The sequence below is a fragment of the Macaca thibetana genome, chromosome 3, assembly GCF_024542745.1.
Source record: "Macaca thibetana thibetana isolate TM-01 chromosome 3, ASM2454274v1, whole genome shotgun sequence".
In the NCBI taxonomy this organism is placed as follows: domain Eukaryota; kingdom Metazoa; phylum Chordata; class Mammalia; order Primates; family Cercopithecidae; genus Macaca; species Macaca thibetana.
In genome coordinates, this window is record NC_065580.1 from 20,986,737 (window position 1) to 21,010,263 (window position 23,527).

General features: G+C 43.3%; 1 protein-coding gene across 1 annotated transcript in view; it reads left to right on the plus strand.

Moving 5' to 3' along the window:
- The first annotated feature begins 13,380 nt into the window (after positions 1 to 13,380).
- Positions 13,381 to 23,527, plus strand: part of CREB3L2 (cAMP responsive element binding protein 3 like 2) — a 127,649-nt gene continuing 117,502 nt past the window's right edge. Inside the window, exon 1 of the mRNA XM_050785015.1 lies at positions 13,381 to 13,909. Within this exon, the coding sequence (XP_050640972.1) occupies positions 13,808 to 13,909 (102 nt within the window). The 5' untranslated portion in view covers positions 13,381 to 13,807. The remainder of the gene's footprint in view (positions 13,910 to 23,527) is intronic.

Below are 23,527 nucleotides of genomic sequence, written 5' to 3' on the forward strand. Positions count from 1 at the left end.
TGGCCGCTGGGGAAAACATAAAGCCAGCTCCTAATCCCTTTGTCTGGAGATTCTGGCTTTATGAAAACCAAACCCACCCTGGGCAACCTCATAAGCCCGGGAAATTAGTGGCCAGTGCAGATTGCCCCTCCTCAGGGTGCAATAGCCCAATTTTACTAAATTTTACCGATTTCCCAATAGCCAAACCAGTGGCACCAATGATATGCTTCGAGTATGATCAGACTCAATACAACTGTAAGCACTATTGGTGGCACCAAAGTGCCGGCTGCCCTTATAACTATTGTATCGTCCATAAATACCAATGGTGGGGTGGAAAAGAACAGATAGATCCCAGATGGCCCTTCCATCGTAGACGAGATGGAGACCTTTCATATACATGGATAGTTAGAGACCCCTGGAACTCCAGCTGGACCACGCCTCAACACGGGGCTGTATACTACTCCTCCGCCTCCACATGGCCTAGCAGTCACCTCTATCTGTGGCGGGGTCTAGTGCAGGTACGGCCCCTGGTCCATGGAAATATCCAGCGACAAGAAAACCGCCTGACACAAGATTTACGTCCTTTTTCCTGGTTAAAATTATTGCAAGAAGGATTAGAACTTGCTAACCTTACAGGACTTCACAGCCTGTCTGGCTGCTGTGTGCCACTCTAGGGCATCCACCGCTAACCGCTGTCCCCCTGCCGTGGGGATCCTCTACCTCTGCCCAAGCTAACAACCACCGAAACCTCTCATATGCCCCTATCCCTAACGTGCCACTATACCTAAACCCCAGTCAAGAAAAGTTTCCCTACTGTTTCTCAGGAACTAATTCCAGCCTCTGCAGCATCACTGCAACGCCCCCTAATATCACCTTAAGGGCTCCGTCAGGCATATTCTTCTGGTGTAATGGAACATTATCTAAAAACCTATCAAGCCCCTCTGTTACCAACCTACTGTGTCTTCCTGTCACATTAGTTCCCCGGTTGACTCTACTTACTGCCGGAGAGTTCCTAGGGTATACCGGTAACTGGACTAGTGCTGTTATTCACCCAGTCCCTAGACCGAGACCTGCACGAGCCATATTTCTCCCCCTCATTGCAGGAATCTCCCTCACCGCATCCTTCATGGCAGCCGGACTGGCGGGGGGAGCCTTAGGTCACACCCTCATAGAAAGTAACAAGCTGTACCAACAATTTGCCATTGCTATGGAGGAGTCGGCTGAGTCCCTTGCCTCCCTCCAGCGGCAGCTCACGTCCCTAGCACAGGTAACCTTGCAGAACCGGAGGGCCTTAGACCTACTCACTGCTGAAAAAGGGGGTACGTGTATGTTCCTAAAGGAAGACTGTTGTTTCTACATAAATGAATCAGGACTTGTGGAGGACCGGGTCCAACAGTTACGCAAGTTAAGCACAGAAGTAAGAACACGGCAGTTTGCTTCAGCTGCAGACCAATGGTGGAACTCATCTATGTTTTCTCTGTTAGCCCCCTTCCTTGGACCCCTGCTGAGTCTTCTATTTCTGCTTACCGTAGGATCTTGTGTTGTTAACAGAATTTTGCGGTTCGTTAGAGAAAGATTTGACACTGTACAACTCATGGTCCTCAGAGCCCAATACCAACCTGTAGACGCTGAAACAGAATCAGACTTGTAAGACCCAAGATTGGCTCTAGAGATACCTGAAAAGAAGGAGGGGATGAGAGGAGCCGGGCACATTCCTCAGCCCCGGGCTCAAAACAAACAAGCCCAATACAAACACATCCCATCCTCCCATCCCACCACATATCGCCATATGTCTCTCAAACTTCCTGAGCCCAGTACAAACACCACCTGGAAAAGTCTCCGATAAGGAGGCAGCCGTTCAAAGTTTTACTGAAAGCACGGGAACCAAAAGAGTTCCTTTGTTCCCCTGTAACTTTCGGGCTATAAAAAGCAAACACTCGCATTGTTCGGGGCCCTCTTGTATGCTGTGTAATGGAGGGACCAAGTTCGAACTTTCATAAAGATCCTTGCCGCTTGGCTTTGACTCTGGACTCTGGTGGTCTTCTTTGGGGAATAGAGGGTCTGGGCATAACACCAACTAATTGGCTTAAAGAAAAAAAGTAAGTGCTTAAATCAAATACTTTATCAGAAAAACAGAAACTTTAACTCAAATATCTTTTCGTTCACATGACCTTAATAATCTTTTGTAAATAAAGATAATTTTATAATTACTGGTGAAATAAAATAGAATCATCTTCAGAATTTAATGTAGACATTTGATCTGAATTAGGTAAGTCAGATGCTATCTTTGCTAGATGTTTTAAGGTTATAAACTGCTTCTGGAATATTTTTGATGCTTGTTTGACTTGCCTGTGTTAGCACCTTTAGATTCTAGGCTCTAAAAGGTGGCATGGTAGGGCCTGGGGACATGTGGAATTCTCTCTGGCCCAACTATGCCTCCACACCGTGGTAGGAAGGGTCATGTATTATCTGCAGCTCTCTCCTTTTGTCCTGGGCTACATATCTGACACATAAATTGCTTACCTCCTAGGTTTTTTGTTTAAAAATTATGAAGAGTTAACATTGTAACTAATATATGTGATTAAAACCACTAGATAGAAGAGAAAAATTCTATATGTAAAGTATATAAGGAAAGTAGCATGTGTTTTTGGTAAAAGGTCAGAGAAATGTAGTTTTTGTTTTTGTTTTTAAAGGGAAAGTGATTTTTCCTAGCTTAGAGGGTTTTTAAGTTGTTTTAAATGGAAGGAAAAATTATAGATAAAATGAAATGGATATAGAAAATTGGAAAAGTAAATTTTTGTCCTAAGATAAAATGATAGGATAAAAGTGAAGCTTTAAGTAAGATTTGCGATGAATTGATCTTATGAAAGGAATTTTTTTGTGTGATCAAGTTGGCTACAATTTAAAGGGTATTATTTAGTTTTTCTGTAAATTAAACATTAATATCAAGAGCACACTGATGCAGGGCCAGAGTCAGATACCCTGTGTTGGAATAAAAGGGTTTTCTTAGAGCACTGATCTGTTTTTACTAGAAAATTCTAAAAGATTTACAGATATCTTACCTTATGGTCAAAGTGATTGAGATTAAATGGATTTGTTTATAAGATTTTATTAAAAATTAACTTCAGTGTTAGTAATATACTATGCAAAGGCCAAATTTGGCTTTCTCTTTTAAACAAGATTTTCATGTAATAATTAAGAAACAGTAAAATATGTTTGCTTACTTTTTGAGTAAACTGCCAAAAAAAAGGAAAAAAGAGGAAAGTAAAGAGACAGATTCAGTTGGCTGCATGCTGTCTTTATTAGGTCTTATTGTTTGGGAAACCGAGTCTCTTCTCTATCAAAGAGCAAAGATTTTTTTTTCTTTTTGGCAATATTTGAGTTATCACTTTTGGCTAAATGAATAACCTGTGATCCTATTTTGTGATCTCAAGTGTTTTCAACTTTTGAAATTTGACAAACTTTCCAAAATCAAAATTTCAGGTTTGAAATTTAGTCTTTTTGACCTCATTAACTTTTTTAAATATTAGGATCCCTGAAGTCCAAAAGAGATTTTGGACTTACTTGCCTTATTTGGTGTGTTAAAATCATAAAGGAAGCATTGTCAAATATCAAATGTTTATTTAACTTTGAGTTAAATAAATATTAGTATGTGTTCCAAAATCGTATGAGATTCCTGTAATCCTGATATGTCTTAGTATATATTATATTATCAGTAGTAATTATGATTCTGATGTAAATTGCATGTCATAGAAATAAGCAAATTTTCTTGCCAATTGTACCTTCAACCATGACTGTCCTAAGACTTTTTTGTTTTTTAGATAGGAGTCTCACTCTGTCACCCAGGCTGAAGGGCAGTGGCATGATCTCGGCTCACTGAGCAACCTCTGCTTCCCAGGCTCAAGTGATCCACCCACCTCAGCACCCCTGTAGTTGGGACTACAGCCTCATGCCACCACACCCAGCTAATTACTTTATTTTTTGTACAGATAGGATCTCCCTGTGTTGTCCAGGCTGATCTTGAGCTCCTGGACTCAAGTGATCCACCTGCTCAGCCTCCTAAAATGCTGCGATGACAGGTATGAGCCACTGCAGCTGGCCTGTCCTAAGACAGGACTGTCATCCATGGACAGTTATTGTTTTACTTTGATTCATCTCAAAAAGTAGTTTATGATCAGCTACAGTTCAAAAGTTACTTCTTCTTTAGGGAAGTTCATGGAAAGGACTCTGACGGGCGCTCTTGAATGCAGGTTGCTAGTAAGTTTGGAGGCTGTGTCATTGGACTAGAGAGAAAATTGCCAGATCTTTCATTGAAGAGCTGATATGTTCATGAGGATTATTGTCCCAATCTTGGACAGAACAAAGGTTAATTACATAGAACTAAACTAATATATAACTGAAATAATTTTTTATGCCTTTTTTGTTTGGAACATTGCTGATACTATTTTGTTTTTCAGAGTCAAGAAAACTTTTTTTCTTTTCCTTTTTTGAAGGGTGGGTTCTTGCTCTGTTGCCCAGGCTGCAGTGCAGTGGCATGATCTCAGCTCACAGAAACCTCGACTACCCAGGTTCAAGCAATCCTCCCACCTCAGCCTCTCGAGTAACTGGGACTACAGGTGTGCACCACCACACCGAGATAATTTTTTTGTATTATTATTTGTAGAGATGAGGTCTCACTATGTTTCCCTGGCTGGTCTTGAACAACTAGGCTCAAGCTACTTTCCCACCCTAACCTCCCAAAGTACTGGGATTACAGGCATGAGCCACTGTGCCCAGCTGAAAACTTTTTGAGTTATTTGTAGCTTTTAACAATTGAGTATACTCTTGTGAGTAAAATTTCTCTCTACCTGATTTCTCCAGAATTTGGAAACCATTTGAGTATTCTTAATTTATGGCAGTACAGTTATTTGCATAGGTTCAATAAGAATCTGTTTTTGTTTTTGTTTAGTAACAGGTCACAAGTGGAGACACTGGGTATTTTACCAAGGCTTTGACTGGAATGGCATATTTTCAGATATAAGAAGACTGCTTTGAGTAATTGAGATTGACTTTATAGAGCTCATAGCCTGTCGGAAAAACTGGCATGGTGGTGTGCCTGTAGTCTCACCTACTCAGGAGACTGAAGTGGGAGGATTGCTTGAGCCAGGGAGATCGAGGCTGCAGTGAGCCATGATCCCGCCACTGCACTCCAGTCTCGGTGACAAAGTGACAGCCTGTCTCAAAAACAACAACAATAAACTCCACAGACCAAAGTACAAATACAGTTGATCTTTATTTACGGATTCTGTGTTTGAGAATTTGCCTACTTGCTAATATTTATTTGTCACCCTAAAATACTCATGGTATTCTTATGGTCCATATTTTGGACCTGCACAGAACAGTGAAAAATTTGAATCTTCTGGTGTGCCCCACTGCACCCCAAATTTGAGTTATCCCAGTGAGGTAAAACAAGACCAAGTTCTGCCTTCTTGTTCTGGCTGTCATACGGTAAAACAAGTGTCATTTTTGTGGTCAATTTAGTGCTAAGCATAGCATTAAATTCATTTGTGTGCTGCTTTGTTGCTGATTTTGCTGTTTAAAATGGCCCCAAGCATAGGGGTAAAGTGCTGTCTAATGTTCCTAAGTGCAAGAAGGCTGTGAGGTGTTTTTTTGGGTAAAAGACACATAGATAAGTTTTGTTCAGTCATGAATTACAGTGCTGTTGGCCATGAGTTCAACGTTAATGAGTCACCAATACATATTTAACAAGGTGTCTTTAAACAGAAATACACATAAAACCAGGTTATTTGCTTTTATTTTGTTTCTGCATATTTATCAGTTGATACACGTTAAACATAGATTGATACATTTGTCTCTTTATATGTACTGATTGCCTGATGAAATTGTCATGAGCAGAGTCTCCTAGGAACCTAAACCCTGTTTTCCCTATGAGCAATGGTTTAGTATTTGTTGATTCAGCGTCTGTGGTGATTTTATAGAACAGAGCTACTGCAAATAACGGGAATAGGCTGTACATGCAACAGCATGGACCCAGCTCACAGACACGTGAGTCAGACAAGGAGTATGTGCCGCAAAATTCTATTTGCATCATGCTCAAGACCAGGCAAATCTGATCTATGGAAGCCAGAAAGGCAATGACCTCAGGAGGCGCACTGACTAGCAGACAGCGTGAGGGCACTCTTTGGGTTGATGGAAATGTTCTCTATCTTCACCTGAGGGTTGCAAATTAATCTGGACTGTGAGATGTGGTTTTATTTTACCACTGCTGGGGCCGGGAGTGGCCGCTCACACCTATAATCCCAACACTCTGGGAGTCCGAGGCAGGAGGTTCTCTTGAACCCAGGAACTCGAAACCAGCCTGGGCAACATAATGAGATTCTGTCTCTACTGAAAATAAAAAAAATTAGCCAGGTGTGGTGGTTTTACTTACCACAGCCCAGCTCTTACAATCTTTCCCTTTGGGTTTGCTAGTTGCATTGTTCCTGTACAGCCACTTGGTGGCAGTGTTGGAGAAGTGACCAAAACTGCTGCAATTGAAGTTCCGGTCCTTTCTAGTTCAACTAAAGGGCTGTTTCGCTTCTGGCTGTGTCCTCCGTCCTCCTTTAAGGGAACTCTTGCCTCCCCCAACCTCTCTTGTGACACGGTGCCAACAGTGTCCTAAAGGGAACGCCCTGCAGGGGTCGGAGGAAAAATTGTGGTGAAGCAGTGTCAATCTTTGAGCCTCTCTATCCCTGCGGCCTAACCATCCCGCAGGCCCTTCACACCATTTCATGCCTGATCCCTTTCTCTGTTCCTCTCCTGCCCTCCTAGCCCCGCTCCTTGGGCACTGGGTGTGCCCTTAGGCTGTCAAATTCAACACCCTGAGGCCGTGTGCGGTGGCTCACGCCTGTAATCCCAGCACTGTGGGAGGCCGAGGCGGGTGGATCACGAGGTCAGGAGTTCTAGACCAGCCTGACCAACATGGTGAAACCTCATCGCTACTAAAAATACAAAAATTAGCCGGGCCTGGTGGCGTACGCCTGTAATCCCAGCTACTCAGGAGGCTGAGGCAGAATTCCTTGAATCCAGTAGGTGGAGGTTGCAGTGAGCTGAGATGGTGCCACTGCACTCCAGCCTAGATGACAGCCAGACTCTGTCTCCAAAAAAAAAAAAAAAAATTCAACACCCTAAGCCTGATCTTCCATCACTGGGAGAAGGTCACATACCGGGAAATTCAGTTGTGCAAAGTGTATGATCCCCATGTCACACAATTGATGTTTCTAGAAGTAAAACCTGTTTATCAACAGGGAATGAAAAATGCTTCATCCTTTTCCAGTCAGCTGCTAACAAGAATGAATTAAATCCACACTGAAGAACTGGGGGTATTTTCAAGATCTCTTATTAAGCCGTAAGAGCAAAATACAGAGAAATGAGCATAATAAAACAATGACCAAACTTCTCTCTGTCTCCGTGTATTTGTATATGATTATATGAGCATAAAGGAAGTATGGAACAATACGTACCAGGCTGTTACCACTGTGTTCTTGGGATGGGACGGCCATGAGCAGATAAACAATGGGGGAAGAAAAAAAAAAACCTTCACTGCAAAATGACTCATGCGAAGGGCAACATGTATAACATTTTAATCTCTTTTATTTAATTACAAGTTAGATGTATTATCTCTGTATAGCTATGTGTGTGCATACATAGACACACAGACACATATACTTATGTATAAATTAAAGCTGTTTTTTTCCTATTTATTTTCTGCCTTTTACATTATGCCTAGACCTTGGTCACACCAAAATTAAAATTATAAAAGCATTTTATCTCTGGTTTCTCTGGATAGCTTTGTTTTATTTTACACTAATATCCTTAGTCCATCTGAAGCTTTTTTTCATATAAGTTGTAAGGTAGGGGTTTAATATAATAAGGTTTTATTTTCAAATTTTCTACAATCTTTAAAGCTGTAGTGCATTAGCAGGCACCACACAGTGGCAAGTTAGTACGAGTATAGATTCAGCATGTAATTGTGAAGCCGAGGGGGCGTGGCCCTGGGAGGGTGGAGTCCAAGATCTCCTGAGATCAGTAGAGGTAGAGAAGGACCAATGTATGTGACTCTGGCTACTCGTATCTGTAGCTCTTCCTGTTGTCCCGGGGACTTTGGCCATTTCTGAATTTGCCAAGACGGGAAAAGGTCTGTTTCCAAGGGTAGCCTGCTTTGTAGGTTTTCAGAGTGCCCCCACCCCTTTCAGAAACCGAGAGGCAAACAGACGTGTTTCCTTGACTTCAGGCAGGAAGGTTCCATCCAGGACCCCCATCAGGGGCTATTCTCTATCAATAAGCAATATGCAGCCAATTGAAGCCAAGGCACCTGTGTCGCCCCTTTCCAGCTCATTTTCTACCCCAGGTGGACTTCTCAGCAGTGGGGAGCAGCTGTCCTTCTCCCCTCCTTCTGTCTGACTCTTTATCCCAGTACTCCAAGTCCTCATTACCAATTTACTTCACATTCCTGAGGCCTATCTTGATTTCCTGGATTTCCTAGAAAGGTATTAGATTCTTGCAGATATCTTCTCTCCTGTTTGTGCTATATACACTAAAGAGGCCAGGTGCAATGGCTCACACCTGTAATCCCAGCACTTTGGGAAGCTGAGGTGGGAGGATAGCTTGAGCCCAGGAGTTCGAGACCAGCCTGGGCAACAAAGCAGGAAACCCGTCTCTATACAAAATAAAAGATTAGCTGGACATGGTGGCCTACACCCGTAGTACCAGCTGCTCAGGCAGCTGAGGTGGGAGATTCACTTGAGACTGGGAGGTTGAGGCTGCAGTGAACCATGATCATACCACTGCACTCCAGCCTGGGTTATAGAGCAAGACCCTGTCTCCAAATAAATAAATAAATAAGAAATAGAAATTGAAAGAAAATCCTCAAAGCTGGGACATTTCTATTATACTGAACACTGTTAGAACAGGAAGAATTAAACAAACGAAGGCCAGAGGGTGATAAAAGTTTGCTCCCATTCCAAATTGGAATAGAATGATAGAACACGTTAAAATAAAAAGAAAAATCTCAACAGATGGTAGAAAGTCAAAAGTGCAGAGGAGCAAAATTAATACATCTTCAGAATTTATTAAAACAATGTCAGAGATGAAATGGGCAGGATTCCGTGGTTTGTTATACTGTTTAAAAAAAAAAAAAACTGCCCATGAGGAATGAGATGATCTTAAAAATGCAGCTCTGATTGAGTAATCCCAAATGGTTTCAGTAAGGATGGCAAGGGGGCTGTACTTGGAGAACTCAGTGTGTTGGTTTGGAAAGGGCTGAGATGAGCTCTTGAATGGACAGGTACACAGGAAAGAGAGGAGACAGAGAACATTACAGGGCAACATATACCTTGGAGAGTCACTGCTGTTATTTGGAGCCTCCCAGGCTGTGGTACTTTGTGATGGCAGCCTTGGGAAACCAATAGAGTATGCCTTCCTCTCCCCTTCACATAATCCTCACCATTCGGTGAGGGAGACCTTGATAAGCCAACTGCTGTCTACCCCACACACATTCTTTGGCCGACAATTTCACTTGAGAAGACCGAGTCTTCACAGCTTGTGTCATGTGTGGGTGTCAGGATGTGGCACCAGGGATGCCTTTGCACAGCCTTTTCACACTGGCTTAGGCAGACTTTCCCAGGCTGGAGGGCAGTGGGGTAGTTATAGCTTGCTGCAGCTTTGACCTCCTCGGCTCAACCCATCCTCCCGCCTCAGCCTCCCAAATAACTGGGACTAAAAGCGTGTGCCACCACATCCAGCTAAGTTTTAAAATTTGTTTGTAGAGACAGCTTGCTATATCATCCAGGCTGGTCTCAAACTCCTGGCTTCAAGCAGTCCTCCCACCTCGGCCTCCCAAAGTGCTGGGATTACAGGAATGAGACACCATGCCTGGCCCCATTTCTTTTTTTTAAGGGAGTTTTAAACCTGGAAAAATTTATATGCAATGGTGTCTGGAATTTAGCAGGTAGTTAACAGTTATCCCTGTGAATAAACTGAAAAAGTACCGGACACGAAAAAGGAAAATTCAATAGATTAATTTTTGTTGAGTAGTCAAAGAAAAAGCATGCTGATGAATGGGGCCATGAGAACTTGGCAGGTGGATTCTATTTTCATGATGTGGGGGATCTGTCAAGTGCCCAATTCTAGATACAATTTGTCTTAATAATTGAGATGAAGGTATAGAAAGCACATAGAACAAATTTGTAAATAGATTGACACGTGGAAAGATAGCAAATAATATCAGAAAAAAGAAACAGAAATGTCTTGTTGGCTAATGTATCTGATTTTCATTTTGGGAAAGTATGACTTCCAGTCATGCAAGTGCCATCAATCTATTAATAACAGAGACAGGACAACAAGGATGCCAGAGAAGCTGGAAGGAGAGTCAACTACATTACTAAGTTCTAAGAAGGAGAAGAAAAGGGAAATAATTTAGTTTTGAAAATGCAAAACAGGAAGACAGACTGGTAAGAAGTTGTGTGTACATTTAACAGAGAAGTATACGTGAAACAAAGGCTGGAGAAACTCACCATGAGGGATTGTGATGTTATTAATAGATTACAGGTAAGTTTAACCAAACTATTGAGGGTGCCAATGATCATAATACATATTTTACAAAGGAAAAACCTAGTGGCTTAAAACAACATACATTTATTACCTGACAGGTCAAGAAGTTGAGCGTGGCTTAGCTGGGTCTTCTGGCTTAGGAGCTCTCACAAGGCTGCAGTCAAAGTCTTGGCTGGATCTGTGGACATATGAAGGCTCGCCTGGGGAAGGACCCACTTCTGTGTTCACTTACATGTTTATTAGCGGAATTCAGTTGCTCATAGGTTGTTGGACTGAGGGCCTCAGATCCTTACTGGCTGTTGGCTGGACACATCCTTGCTACATTGGCCTTTTCATATTACAGTTCATGGCATGGCAGCTGGCTTCTCTTAGAGCAGGCAAGCAAGAGAGGAAGAGGAAAAAAGCAAGTCAGGAGCCATAATCTTTTTGATATCCTCTCATTTTTGGCATATTCTTTCTTTTAGAAGAAAGTCCTCAGGTCTAGCCCAGACTCAAGAGGAGGAATTACACAAGAGTATGAGCACCAGGAAGTGGGATCACTAGATGCCATCTTGGAAACTGGCTACTACATGGGGGCATAAGCAGGATTAGACTTTGTCAAAAGCAGAAATGCTTCACAGATAAATGTTTGTATTCCTACATTAAGGAAGATGTACAGATGGTTCCTGACTTATGACTTATGGTTTTCTGACTTTATGATGGTGTGAAAGAGATATGCATTCAGTAGAAGCTGTACTTTGAGTTTTGAATTTTGATCTTTTCCCAGGCTAGCAATACGCGATATTGTATTCTCTTTTGGTGCAGGAGAGCCATAGCTCCCAGTCAGCCACACAATCATGACAGTAAACTAGTACTGTGTTGCCAGATGATTTGGTCCAACTGTAGGCTCATATAAGTGTTCTGAGCACATGTAGGGTAGACTAGGCTAAGCTATAATGTTTGATAGGTTAGGTATATTAGATGCATTTTTGACTTATGATATTTTCGATTTATGATGGGTTTACGTGGATGTAATCCCATTGTACATTGAGTGCCAGATTAAAAAAATAAGAAAGGCCTCTAAAAATGGAAAGAGCGATCTATGGAAAGAATGTGGTGAAGGGGATACCTGGCTGGAAAAGAAAAACCAAGAACCTAAGAGAAAAATGAGAAAACTATTATATAAGGAAGGTGTGTGCCCATAAACTAGAGCTTCTATTTAAGCATTAAAATAATCTCAAAAGCTGGGTGTGGTGGCTCATGCCTTAAATCTCAGCACTTTGGGAGACTCAGGAAAGAGGACTGCTTGAGCCCAGGAGTTTGAGGCCACCCCGGGCAACAAAGTGAGATCTTGTCTCCACAAAAAATTAAAAAATTAGCCGGGTGTGGTGGTGCACATCTGTGGTCCAAGCTACACGGGAGGCTGAGGCAGGAGAACTGCTTGAGCCCAGGAGGTGGAGACTGCAGTGAACTGAGATCGTGCCACTGCACTCTAGCCTGGGTGACTGAGTGAGACTGTCTCAAAAAAAAAAAAAAAAAAAAAAATCTCGAAAGACCCCAGAAGATAGGACCAGCCAGACAAATGGAATAGTTTATATGATAAACTGCTGCTTTAAAGACAACATAGAGTTCAAAGACTTTTGTCCCCAACAGCCAAAAAATACTTGCTGAGGAGACAACACAATAGCTAATACCTGAATGTGCCATTGTAAGAAACTTCTAGAGCTAACTGGCAAAGACCTACTTTTATATTTAACATAGGTAAACTATATTTTCAAGGGCTTCTTTTTTTTTTTTTTTTTGGAATTAAAAAGGAGGAAGAATCACAGTGTTGGGGGAATTCCTTTAGAACAGGCCATCTCTTCCTTATTCTAGGAGGTGGGCCTGGTGCTCTGGCCCTGGCTCACCTTTCCGGCCTTTCCCACCCCTCCCTGCCAAGCACCTCTGCTGCAGCCACACTGGCCTCCCCAGCAGTCATGGGAACACCAGCTTCTCCCGAAATCTCATTTCCTTTAGGAAGAACTTCCCTGATCAGCACGTAAAATAGCATCGATCTTGACACATCCTGTTTTCCTGCTTTTAGTTTTCATTATAGCAATTTCCACTTTCTGCATTTAAATGTTTATTTCTTTGTTTATTGCCTGACTCCTCTGAGATAAAAGCTCTATGAATTCAAGGACTGGGCTCACTTCTGTAGGACCTGGAAAAGCATGCCATTGACTCTTACCAAGCAGATGAAAGAAAAAAATACAGTAAGTGAAGTTCATAAAAAATAGAAGAACCCAGCAGAAAATGGGCGAAAAAGGTGAAGAACAATGACAATTTGCTACAGCTGCACTAATATAAATTTATGTGCATGAGGAATATTTGGATTTTTGTATAATATGTAATCCATTAAAAAAATTCCGAGAGATCCAAATGAACTAAAGTACCTGAAAATATGTAAGTCCCCCGCGCAGCAACTCTCGCGCCCCCTGTCGGCGCGCTGGCTAATTTCTGAGGATTCTCAGCAAGACTAAGCTCACCCTCCCCGTTTTACAAAATGTATTCTTGTCGCTATTTCATTGGCTGTACCTTTCAGATGCCCTTTTCCCATTAGTCAAGCTTCCAGTCCATCACTTCCGAACCCAAGCCCTCTATTGGTCCGCTGTAGGCGACAGCCGTCAGCGGGCTGCGCTCAGGCAGGAGGAGTTCCTCGGTGACGTCACAGACACTCCCTGGCTACTTTCCAAGGCGTGGGCGGAGACTTCCCGCGGCCTCTGCCTTTGGGGGGCGGGACAAGACCGAGAGTGAGACTTCTGATTGGGTCTGTTGGGCAAGACGGATATCCGATTGGTCAAGCCTGGGAGGGAGGTGCGGCCGCAGCTGGATCCTGGAGCGGAGCCTAGGAGCCCTGGGGTGTCTCAAAGTTTGTGTCTGGAGCTGTAGCGGCAAGTGGGTTTGCGGCGAAGGGATTTTCCTGGGATGAGAGTGGGTCTCCTGCCTTCATTTTGGATGCACATCCCGCTTTAGCCCCGGCAGCCTTTGGTCCGGCCCGTGTCCCTGGGGATTCTCGGATCTCCGAGGACACCGGACGGGAGCGCTTGGCCATCCTCTCTCCGGCAGAAGAGCAGACGTTTGCCTTCCAAGTGCAAAACTACACACACGCGCGCGCACACACGCACGCACACGCGGAAAGAGAGGAACCTCGCCGGTCCGAGGCAGCTCTGCGCGTCCCCTCTGCGCTTAGCATCCTCGGCCCAGCGCGGCCCGCACCGCCATGGAGGTGCTGGAGAGCGGGGAGCAGGGCGTGCTGCAGTGGGACCGCAAGCTGAGCGAGCTGTCAGAGCCCGGGGACGGCGAGGCCCTCATGTACCACACGGTGAGGACCCGGCGGGCGGGGCAGGAGGGCTTTCAAAGCGGGGAAGTGTTGTCACGCGAGGAGCAGCTGGAGTCCTGGGACCGGGAAGGCAGGGTTTGGGGCAGGGCATGGCCAGAGTCAAGAGGTCCTGGGCGAGGTGTACTTTAATGTCTGAGCAGATGAAGGAGGGCAACTGGCCCCTTTGCACTTCTTGTGAGAGTAATGCCACTTTGTATTCCTTTAACAATTCATGCTTTTTTTCCCTGAGGCTTTTTCCATCTGTAACATCATTTGCTGTTGCTAACAGTACTGTAATGCGGGAGGACTGTGTGTTTTGAGAATAACATGCCTCCGCCTATTGATTTTTTTTTTTTTTTGAGGTTTTCAAAAACTGGACAAGATTAAGTAGCATTTCCTTTTCATCTGTCTCGTATTCTCTCTCCCTCCCTCTTCTTTCATATTTATGTTTTAAAAAGTACACGTGTGTGTGTGTGTGTGTGTGTGTGTGTGTGTGTGTGTGTTGAAAGGGCTCCCCTACGTTAAGGAGAAAGGCGGCTTTATTTGCCTTCTTAAACTGTACGACCAAGAAGTCTCCTTCCTCCCTCTTCAGAGGAAAAACCAGCAGAGGAGTATGGAAAATCTGAGACAGTTGCATATTTAAGACAGGCTCTGGGGAAGGTGGGACAGCTCACCAGTTGCTTGTTCACTCTTCTACTAATGCCTCAGAGATCTCTTTGGGGGATAAGCTGTCCCAGAGTACGCACATTTCTTTTAGAGTTTTTAATGTTAACTTTTTGGTATTAAGTTTGCAAAATGGTATTTTGTTTCCAATGGCCAGTACTGATCATAGAACTTTATACGAGATCTCTTTGTTTGATTCTTATCCATGCAGACGTTTGTAATGGTGGTGGGGCTGGGGTGAGGGGGAACACTAATGAGAAAACCACTAGAGGCTTGGCTGCTTCCCCTTCACGCTTTTTTAATGGGGTCAGTACCAGGATATTTGAAACTTCTGCAAAATGGCCTGCAGGCTCCACCTCTTTGGCCTTTGCCTCTGGCTGACGTTATTTTGGGACAAGGAATGAGGGCCTCCCTGCTGATTCCCACCAAAGTATTTGTGGCGGCTGAGAGTGGCTCGTTTAAAAAAAAATGCAGAGTGCAGGGCTGAGAGGGAGTGGTAGTTCATGCTGGGGCAAAAGCCAGATGTTCAGTGTGATCTTCTGGGCTTTGCTTGCTGAGCCTGTCCTGGGGACACCATGCGGGCAGCATGGGGGTTGGGGTCCCAGATGTGCTTCCTGTCCTCAGTAAAGGACTTGGAGTATGTTGGTCCTCAAATATGTTTTGATGATTGGGTGCTCCAGGAGTTTCTGCTGACAGGCTACATTTTATCCATATGCAGAGGGGCAGCCCTTCTCTTTTGTTCTTAAAGTATCAATCTTTTGCTGTGACAGTGTCTCATCCAACAGCTGCAATGCTACAGTTAGGGGGTTGTCTTTCAGCTGGTGGGATGAATTACGCACAGGCATCTACCTTGCTGTTGTTTGACCCCGTAGCTTGCATTTGTGAGTTCACAGGGAAGGGTGCGAGATGCTACCTGTGACTGTGGCATTCACTCCAGGAAGAACTGCTTGGACTGGCTCTGACTAACATCTTTATGCACAGTTTCAGGGAGTAGAGACCTTACATTTGCTTTGATATTAACAGCCCAGTTTTTCTGTCATTGTGATAAAGCAGGAATGTGTGATTAGTTTTCTTTTAATTCTATTTTTAAAAAATGCTTATTATGTCCTCCACTTAGGTACATGTCTGTTGTGAACAGCTCATTCCTATAAAATGCTGCTTATCATTGCTGCAAGTCAGTGCAACAAACTGTGCATATGAATTACTGTTGAAAGAGGTATTGGTTTAGCAGTACAGATGATTGGGTTATATTTCTCTCAAACTAAGGGACGTTTGGAAGAGGTGGGGAGATAGATAACTTTCCCATCTGTTTCCTGAACTCTGTTAGATATCCAGGGGCAGAGCTGTTTGTTACTCCAGCTGAATCTTTATGTGGAAAAAGGATGGCCTGATTATGCATTCAGTCAAAGAGATATTTGTTCTTTCGATTAGTATTTGTGGAATATATAAAGCACTTGGGAACATGAGTGAACAGAAGCAGACAGAAATCCCTGACCTCTAGAAGCTCATATTCACGTGTGTGTGTGTGTGTGTGTGTGTAGGGGAACATAAACAATAAACATAATAAAGAAGTGATTATATTAGATGAAATAAATGCTATGGAAAACGTATAAGCAGAACAAGGTGAGGGGGATAGAGAACACAGGGTGGAAGAAGAGCAAAGTATGGGATTGAACTGAGTGATCAGAGCAAGCTTCCCATAGAAAATGGACCTGAACAAAGACTGGAAGGAGGTAAGAGTGTTAGCTGAGCAGGATGAAAAACCAGAGCAAAGGCCTAAGTAGGTGTGCATTTTCATGAGCCTGTGTTAATATCATGTATTTTAGATTACTCATTTTGGTGAGTTACTTGTCTTATAAACTCCAGGTGCTTCTGAGACACCAGTGCCTGTTTTTGGAATGATTTAGTAAAACTTTCCAAGTGGAGGAGAGCCTGAGGGGAGGGTGGGGTGTGAGGGTGGTAAGAGATGATGACAGCTACCATCTATTGAGTGTTTATCATCTGAAAGGCAGGGCTGACCACATGGCCTGCCACCCATGCAGTGCCATGGGGTCCACACTTGGTTTGATGCTCTGCTGTCACCATCTTGAAAATCCGAATTCTTTTTGAACAGGGGAACTTACATTTTCATTTTGCACTGGGTTTCACACATTCCGTAGCTGGTCCTGCTGAAAGACATTGTGTCTAGTGCTTTACAAAGACTATGCCATTTAACCCTTGTAATGACCCAATGAAATGAGCCATTTTTATTACTTTTATTTTACATATGAGAAAAATGAGGCTTAGTGAGTTTAAGCACTTGGTTCAGTTCCCACAGCTATTTAGTGATAGAACCCGGATTCAAACCCGTTGTCTGCCTGCCTCCAAGTACTTGCCCATCAGGCTGTCTGAATGAAGAATCCTGACTTAAAGAGAAGGAACTGAGTAAGAGGTTGGAAGAGGATGATTGGAATATAGAAACTGCTGAGCCTGAAAGCAGCTAATGTTTAAACGAGGCTGACAGTGGCAGCCACCAAGCCTTCCTAGTGAGATCACTTTTGTTGCTCTTACTAGGGATTTAATTACTACATGCATGATTGCTAATGCTCTGTTTTAGCAAACCTGTCACATACTTGATTTAAACAATTTAGAATGTTCAAGTTTGTTGCCCAAGGCTGAGATTATAATGTTTCTCAGGAGCCTTCTGTTAGCCATTAGGAGCAGTGTTTTGTTTTGTTTTGTTTTGTTTTCCATTTGGTTAGTTATGAAGACATCTTGGTCTACAAGGACAAAGGCAGACAGGTTCAAAGTGTACAAAATAATGAAGCATATGGATAGGGCAAAGGTGGATTGATCATTAGATCCTGAATTGCTAAAACTCTGGGCTTCCTCTTGAAGCTTAAAAAATTGTTTCCATACAGATGATGACATGTTATTTTAATTCAGTGAGTACTGATTTTAGGAAAGCTGTTGCTTCAAGATGGAATACAGGCTAAAATTGGTTCAGAAAAGATGGCAGATGTAAAAATCAGGAGAATATCTCTTGGGGTTTGGTACCACCGTGAGAAGAAACCTTGCCTCTTTCCCCAAACCTGCCTGTATGTTGGACATTTCTGCCATTTGTATTGTATTCCTGTAAGATTCTCTGAAAATTACTTTCTGGGAATTATCTGTGTTTTTGTAGTTTATTTTTTACTTTTATTTTATTTTATTTTATTTTCGAGATGGGTCTTTTTCTGTCACCCAGACTAGAGTGCAGTTGCTCAGTCATGGCTCACTGCAGGCTTAACCTTCCAGGCTCAAGTGATCCTCTCACCTCAGCCTCCAGAGTAGCTGGGAGTATCAGTGTGTGCCACCATGCCTAGCTAATTTTTTTTTTCTTTTTTGGTAGAAACGGGATCTCAGTTTTTTGCCCAGGTTGGTCTCCAACTCCTGGGTTTAAGGGACCCTCTTGCCTTGGCCTCCCAAAGTGCTGGGATTACAGGTGTGAGCCACTGTGCTCAGCCCCCTTTTGCCATTTAAAGAGCAAAATAATCTATAAATTTTAAAATGTATTTTATATATGTATGAACTGTATCTGGAAGGATGCTCAAGAAATGGATAATTTTTGGGAAAGCAGCTTGGGGAAGTGGAAGTCAAGAGATGAAGGGAAGCATGTCTACGTACTACACCCGTTGGTACTATTCAAATTTTTATCTCCTGACTATGTCTAGAAAATGGAAGAAGTACAACTTGTGGGCACCATGTAAAACTGAACTAGAGGTAATTTTCAACCAAGTGTTCTTCTGGGGAAAAGGGAGCTTCAGTATGTAGAATATATACTTCAGTGTATAGCTTGAGTATATAGAAACTCAATGCCACTCAATGTCGGTGGAGGCCTTGGATGAAGAACAGGAGAAGTGGGAAGGCCCTGTGGAAAGAGGCTTTAGGGGGAGAGGTCGGCAGGGGGTTTGCCTATGATAAATGTCAAGATCTTGATAATGTTCTGTCTTTCTTCTATCTCAGTTTAGCCATCTGGAAAATAAAACAATTTTTGCAATTTTTGCCATGATTATATCCTTTTAAAAAAGTGTATAATAAAAACTAAGTTTTTGTGAAAGTAACAACAGAAGTTCTGCTTGTTTAAAATGCAGAATTCCTATAAAGCCAAGTTATTTGTAAAATCATTTGCTGGTTATGCTACTACAGCTTTATATCTGTTTGGTTCTTCAAGTGAAACTACTGGTTCCAGACAGTGGTAGGTAGGGAGTTGGGGGAATATCCGACCTGCCTGGTCCAGATGGAAAGGCCATCTGGCTTCCATGTCTTACTGAGTGCTGGAAAGGACTTGGCTGATCTCACAGACTGTGTGGTTTCCTCTTCCTCCTGCCTGGCCCGGAGAGTGATATGATTTCAATGTGATCTTGAAGCTTTTGGTTTGATGTTCCACTTTGGAGTCACCTCCTAGGCTTGGCCCCATACCAGGTTCTGTAGGGGGACCCGGGTCCTTGTTGGCTGAGAATGGCATTACTTATGATCACATGACCTCCCCAAGCTGAATAAATGTAATGAGTTCTAACGGGAGACAGAATTGGGAAGTAAGTATAATTTTTCCAGACCCTTGGGGTACCTTTCAACATGCTCACCCCTTTTGTGTTCCCCTCCTTTCTCAGACATCAAGTGTTCACTGTAATGTTCTCTTTCCAATTTCCTCTCTTCAAATTTTGCTGTCAGGAAAGATTTGATAAGCTTACACTAGAAATTTAAGTATTAGTAAGATTTAACATGTTACCCCGAAATGGGCATTTATATTTAACAATAATTACTTCAAGTCAAAAGGGTGAATCTCTACTTGGAGAACCTAGGGCGATAGCTAGGTAGTACTGGGGGACTATTTGGGGAATGGGAGAGGAACCTTCACTGCCCCTCCATTATTTCATAATGTGGCTCTTATTCATAAGGCAGCCTTGTTTATATGTTGCTAATTTGTCTGTGATCTAAAGGATTTCCATTGGCTTAGCAAAAAATCTTTAACCGATGATTTTATTGTCTCTGAAATTGTTCTCATGGTAGTAACATTGGTTGGGAGGCGGTAGACATAGGCACAGTCCTGAAAGATGAGAGGGCAGTACAGAGTTTTATATTTGCCCTCCTTCTCGAAAGATCCCTGAGTTATAGTGTTCAGTGGAAATAGGGATCTGTGATGTGACATTGCTTTTGAAGGAGTTATAAGGTATAGAATCTAGATTAATAATTGAATTCATTACAATGTTTGCAGCTGGAAATAACTGAAAATGGATTCAGATTGGCTCATATAGTAAGTAAATTATCTCATGTTGCAAGAGGTTTTTAAATAGAGCCCCTGGCCGGGCGCGGTGGCTGACACCTGTAATCCCAGAACTTTAAGAGGCTGAGGCAGGTGGATCACAAGGTCAGGAGTTCAAGACCAGCCATGCCAAGATGGTGAAACCCTGTCTCTACTAAAAATACAAAAATTAGCCAGGCGCTGTGGCAGGCGCCTGTAATCCCAGCTACTCGGGAGGCTGAGGCAGGAGAATCTCTTGAACTTGGAGGGGAGGTTGCGGTGAGCCAAGATCATGTCACTGCACTCCAGCCTAGGTGACAGAGTGAGACTCTGTCTCAAAAACAAAACAAAACAAAACAAACAAAAAACCAAAAACAAATAGAGCTCCTTGTTTGGCTGATTCAGCAGTTCCTCAGTGTCCCCATGGACCTTGGTTCCACGCATGTGCAGCTTTCATCCTCAGGTTGGATGTGTGATGGACACAGGAGTTATAGGTGTTATGTTCAAAATGACAACCTCCAGAGGAAGAAGAGAAGTTGTCTCTTTTCTTGTGTCCCTTTTTTAGAATGGAAGAAACTTTTCTTAGTAGCCCACTAGCTTCTTTTTCTTAAAGCTTTATTGGTAAGGATTGGGCCACATGACCATTCTTAAGCCAATGGCTGGAAAGGAGAATGGGATTTATGTAATCAGCTTAGATTAATCATATGGGGGTGGAAGAGATATTGGAGACTCAACCAGCATGACCATTGGGATCATTAGTAAAACAGTCTGAGTTAACAGTTCTTTCCTTAGTCAAAAGGTATGTTTCTTTTCTCATGAACCTGGGCTAGCAACTAGAAAATTTAAAATTCACAGTAATTTGCCCTGGGCGTAAAACAGTAAACCCAAGTACTGGGCCATTTGCAAAGTTCTTTTGTTTTTTGTTTTTAAATAGAGACAGGGTCTCCTTCTTTTGCCTAGGCTGGTCTTGAACTCCTGGGCTCAAGGGATCCTCTGCCTCGGCCTCCCAAAGTGCTAGGATTATAGGCATGAGCTATCATGTCCGGCCCAGCAAAGTTCTAAGAATGTTATTTAGCTATGCTACCAGTGCCCAGTGAAGGAAGACTATAAATGTAGAAATAGCCTCTTGAAAGTCCAGGCAAAGGCTATTCAGGGTGGGGTGGGAGCCCGGAGGAGATTATGGCTACGTCTTGACTCACTAACTAGGAGATGCAGAATTAACTGCATTATCTGGACTCTTGGCAGCAGAGTAGAATACCAGGGCTGGAGGTAGCTAGCTGAGCCTGTAATCATGCTTACCATGCAGGACAAGAATGGTTTGTTCTGTTTGGGATCGACAGCAGGTAGAAAGCTAAATGCCATTTTTCAAATAAGCTATTTTTCCAGTTGCATATGGTTGTTCAAATATTGATGCGGCCACATGTGCCCGTCTGCAGCTGAAACTGCTGGCCTCAGCCTGACATGGCTCCACCCTGTCTGGTGACTCTCTTGGGGCAAATAGCCTTAAGCCTTAGCTGGGCATTTGGTAGGGTTGAGGCCTGTGGTTGCAGGGCATCTGAATTGTTCAAGCGAGTGATCTCATGAATGAGGGAGTGCTGCCCATGTTTTCTGCCCCTGTGGAATCAGGATGGAAAGGAAATGATGAGACCCACTGTCTCTGGATCAACCTTGAGCCTATTTCTCCTTTTCCCTGCTCAGTAGATGCTCTCTGGCCCTTCCCAATGAAGTGCTAAGGGATCTTGATTTTTCCCTGAATCGAATTGTATAGGTTATTCATGAGGCACATGGGAGAAGACGGGCCATTTTATCTATGGGGAATGTGAGACGTAGAGCAGTAGAGAGATTTGCTCAGCACAAGTTCCTTGAGGACAGGAGACATCACTGTCTCTTCTATACCCTCATGGTCCTTAGTCAAGTGCAGGATGCCCAATCATAAGTGCTTGATGCATAGTTAAGTAGAGTGAGGCAGTCCTGGAAAATGGATAAGCTGGGTGGCTCTGGCCTCTTTTTATATATTTTAAAAACTCTGGGCAGGACGTGGTGACCCATGCTTGTAATCCTAGCACTTTCAGAGGCTGAGGCAGGAGGATCGCTTGAGCCCAGGAGGTTGAGTTTATAGTGAGCTGTGATCATGCCACTACACTCCGGATTGGGCAACAGAGCGAGACCCTGTCTCAAAATAAATAAATAAATGAACAAACAAATAAATTTTGGATTCTTGTAAATGGTTTTGCAAATGTGAAAATTCAGTATAATAGTGACTTGGGTAATTCAGTGTTGATATCTTTTCTTGTTTTGATTAGAGAACAAGATGGGCATGGGGTGATTGAGTGACAGCCCCTGTTTCCAGTGGGAGTCGAGTTGATGGCATAGTGGAAAGGGTGGGCTCTCAAGGCAGACCATTTTGGTGTCGAGGGACATAGGCTCTCTGGTGACCTTGGGTACATTACTTCACCTATGTGGATTTCAGTTTCTTTGCATGTCACTGCCTGACCCGTAATAGAAGTACTTTTCCAACCTATCCCCTAAGTCACATGTCTTCTCTTTGGGAACGAAGTGTCCCAACCTTGGGAGTCTGACATCATTCAGAAAGTGGAGAGAGCCTGTCATTGTTCTCTCTCATGCATCTTTATTTTCCCTCCTCTTCTGCTGTAAACACAGGCCTCTGCCTTGAACACATGTTTGCCAGATGCTCCCTCTTACTCATTTCTTTTCTCTTGTTTACTGCCAGGTTTTCTCGAGTGCGTGGTCACCAGCTATGGCCTCCATTTCCTTAGTCTCTACCCTGTATCCTCTGCCCCCTGGGTCCTACTGCTCAACCTTTCCCTAGCTGCTAAATCCAATAGTCATTTCTCTGTCCTTACCTGCAGGGCCTCATGGGATTATTTGGCAATACTGACCACAGGATTGCCTCATAACTCGTTTTTGCTTTGGGTTCCATGACACTCTGGCAAGCTTAGTTCTTCCTCCTCTGGCTTCCATACCACCTGTTAAATGTGAGTGTTTGGTACTTGGCCTTCTCTTCTCTCTTTATGTTCCCCTGGCCTCTGCTATAAACTTCGGTGCAACTGGTTCTCAGTTTTTTATACTTGCTATTTGTCTTTTGATGAAAAGCAGATCTTTGGAGTCTGACTCAAACCTGCTAGGTCCACATGAACAGCTGCACAGCTCTGGCTGGGTAACCCTTGAATTTTCGTATGTTTCTTGATGTGTTTCAAAGAAGAGCTGGGACGTTGATCCTTCTTATCGCTGCACCCATTTATCTCAGGGAATGTTTAGTGACTCAGCTCTCTTGCAGTGTAAACCCAAGAGGAGCTCATGGGTCATTCCTGGGAATCAGCTGCTTCTACAGTCAGTGTCACTCATTAGAGACAGGCTGTGTTTTGCTTGTACTTTGGCTTGGGAAACCCTCTGTGGCATCCTGTGGGGGTAGGTCTAATCTTTTCGACTGTGTGGAAGGCCAATTCAAAAGTGAGACATAACTTTTTAGATCATGTACCATATTTTCCTCTTGTGTGTACAACAGCTCTGGGGCTCAGCTACAGTTGCCTCATGTTGAATTGCCTGCTTTTGAGTTGCTCTATTCTGGTGTAGGTGTCTGATATTACTTTGGAGATTTTTTTTTTAAAGAATTGAGATGGGTTATTCTGAACCATCCATATTTTAATGCCTGGTTTTTGTTAGAATTATCAATG